The sequence below is a fragment of the Brassica oleracea genome, chromosome C2 (assembly GCF_000695525.1).
Source record: "Brassica oleracea var. oleracea cultivar TO1000 chromosome C2, BOL, whole genome shotgun sequence".
In the NCBI taxonomy this organism is placed as follows: Eukaryota; Viridiplantae; Streptophyta; class Magnoliopsida; order Brassicales; family Brassicaceae; genus Brassica; species Brassica oleracea.
The window spans coordinates 30,732,061-30,734,823 of record NC_027749.1 but is presented as its reverse complement, the minus strand read 5'-3'; the positions used below and the strand labels follow the sequence as shown (position 1 = coordinate 30,734,823).

General features: G+C 32.4%; 1 protein-coding gene across 1 annotated transcript in view; it reads right to left on the bottom strand.

Moving 5' to 3' along the window:
• Positions 1 to 499: 499 nt before the first annotated feature.
• The window catches only part of LOC106326530 (non-specific lipid-transfer protein-like protein At2g13820), a 7,972-nt gene continuing 5,708 nt past the window's right edge, over positions 500 to 2,763 (bottom strand). Inside the window, exon 3 of the mRNA XM_013764493.1 lies at positions 500 to 782. Coding sequence (XP_013619947.1) covers positions 586 to 782 — 197 coding nt within the window. The 3' untranslated portion in view covers positions 500 to 585. The remainder of the gene's footprint in view (positions 783 to 2,763) is intronic.

Sequence of the window (2,763 nt, the reverse complement as noted above, 5' to 3'; positions counted from 1 at the left end):
CAATAATGATGATTCTTTCGAGTTTATAGATATGGTTTTATCTTCTTTTCTTTTGCTTTTGTATTTACTTATCTCAAAGATGCAACAAACGAAGGTATTATCTCATTATGTGTATATGCTGAATGCAAAAGTCAGACAAGCAATCTCGCTACACCTTCTTTAACAATACGTACTCTGACAATCTGTCTCATGTAAACAACTAAAGACCTTATAGAGAGACCTGCAGATACATAAAGCAACCACGTTGTAATAGCCTCTCAAAACTGTTATCCCGGCTTGCAAGCAGTATGGTCTGAGGTATCATGGATTTGCGTTGCAGTTTTTAACCAATTTTTTTTAAAAACATAGATATCACGGAACAAAAGAGAATTTGTTAGTATATGAAGTTGAGAAATCTGTTATGGTATGTTGGAAAAATTCAACTGTGCAGCTAGCGAATTTGATTTTTGGGAGAACACAAGACACAAATCCCAAGTACATATATACGAATGTTGCACGAATAAAAAGAACATCATATGTCTTCAAATAACAACCATAAAATTTCCAACTCAGTAGAAGTGTATATGATAACGAGTGAAATTGCAATTAATTAAAAAAAGAAATATACGTGACAGAAGAAACTATAACAGAAAAGAGGGTCAGTGTTGAAACTGAGAGGTGGTTGGTGCCAGAACTCGAGGGAGATGGTGCAGTCATGACCGGCGACTCAGCCAAAGATGGTGAAGATGTTGGTGACCCGACCGAAGATGGCGAAGTCATAGATATTCCAGCCGATGGAGAAACTGCATCATTATTATCATTCATACATTATATTTCTTAACATAGCATATGACATAAATATAAAAAAAAATACGTTCAAAAAATATATAATATAAATAAAACAAAATATTGAAAGAAGACTTTAGTTTTAAAAAAAAAAAAAATCTAATTTATAAATGTAAGACTAAACTAATTATACAATTGCAATTTAAGTAACAAATCCAAAAATTATGGTATACAGTATTCTCATAGAAGATGAAATGGGTTGATGCATGTCTTTTCAATAATCAACAAAACTTTTCAGATTCATTTTTCTTCTTCCCAATATTCAGCTCTGACTACGAATATAATACAAAACAAGGTAATAACCCGGGAGCGAGAATTTCATAAATATTTTAAACTTTATGAATATTTTAAATATTTTTTTTTCAATTCAAGTATAATACATATTTCTTAAATTTTGAAATCAAATTATTTATAAATTTTAATATGGTATATATTTTAATTTAAACAATAATAATAATAAAAATATATATATATATATATATATATATATATATATAAATATAAATATCTATTAAATTGAATTTCATAAACATATGATTTTATTATCATTTGTATCTTGTTATAACAAAAAAATTAACTATTGACCACAAAACATTTCAGTGAGACTTTACTTTTTTAATTTATATTTATTTTTAAATTTTTTAAATATATTATATGAAAAAACCTAAATTTTAGTTATTTAATTATTTAATTTATTTTAATAATATAAATTAAAAAAAGAGGATACACAAATTGTTATCAAATCTTTATTGGTTTAAATCATTAATTGTCATATATATATTTTAGTCATATTAGATAATTTCGTTGTTTTTATTTAAGAAAAGAAAGAAAAACTATTTTTATAAATTACTAATTACTTTTATGGTTAGTTTAATAAAAAATATAATATATATTTAGATGGACTAACCTGTTTTTTCAAGGATTGTAAAAGTCATTCTAGTGATGACACATGACAACATTTTTTTTTTTTTTTTGACGTCAAAAGGCTATTCTATTCCTCAAACTTGAGGTGGCCTGGGTAACCAGACCGGAATAGAACAATCAACAAAGTGTAACTCTCTACGGAAAGATCTAGCAGTCTTAGCTAAAAAATCTGCAGTCTGATTATACGCCCGCGGAACGTAAGTGATGTTGAAGTCTGGGAAGCAGATTTGTAGCGTCTCTATTCTCTCCAATTCCGTCGCAAAGCTTGGCCACGCTTGGGGATCCTTAACCATAGCAATCAGTTCTTTACAGCCTGTCCCAAAGCTCTGGCAGGTCGAGTGCTGCAGCATATTCTCCATCGCCCACCGCAGTGCTTCTACCTCCGAATGCAAGGCCGATTCCCGTCGAGGGAAGTTTTTTGTCCCCATAAGCTGAATATTCCCAGAGCTATCTCTCCATGTCCATCCACATCCACTGAAGTTAGCTGAAAGAGTCCAAGATCCATCTAATAGACAAATATTTCCCAAACATGCGGCTTGGGGTTCCTCATTCATAGTGTCCTGTGTCACAGCTTGTGCCACTTCATTAGCCTCAAACCATGCATGACATTCACTCTCAGCATGTCTAACCAGTTCCAGAGGATCTCTAACTATTCCTCTGAAGAGTTTTTCATTTCTAGCCTTCCAAATGAACCATATTATCCAGGGATAAGGATCCCTATCTTGCTCTGGCTCCATGATACTATTTTCCCTCCAGAACAGATAATCCATGTTTGTTTAGACGCTCGATACCGGAAAAATATTTGGGCATGTCGGAGTTGAAGATAAAGACCATACTTGACGGGCTGGTGGGCATTCAAAGATTGCATGTGTGACAGTCTCCTCTGCTTCTCCACATCTTGGGCAATAGTTGTCGCACCTCATATTACGTCTAATTAAATTCCTCGTTACTGCCACATGACCAGTTAACAACTGCCATATAAGATGACATATCTTCGTAGGGGCCTTCAATTTC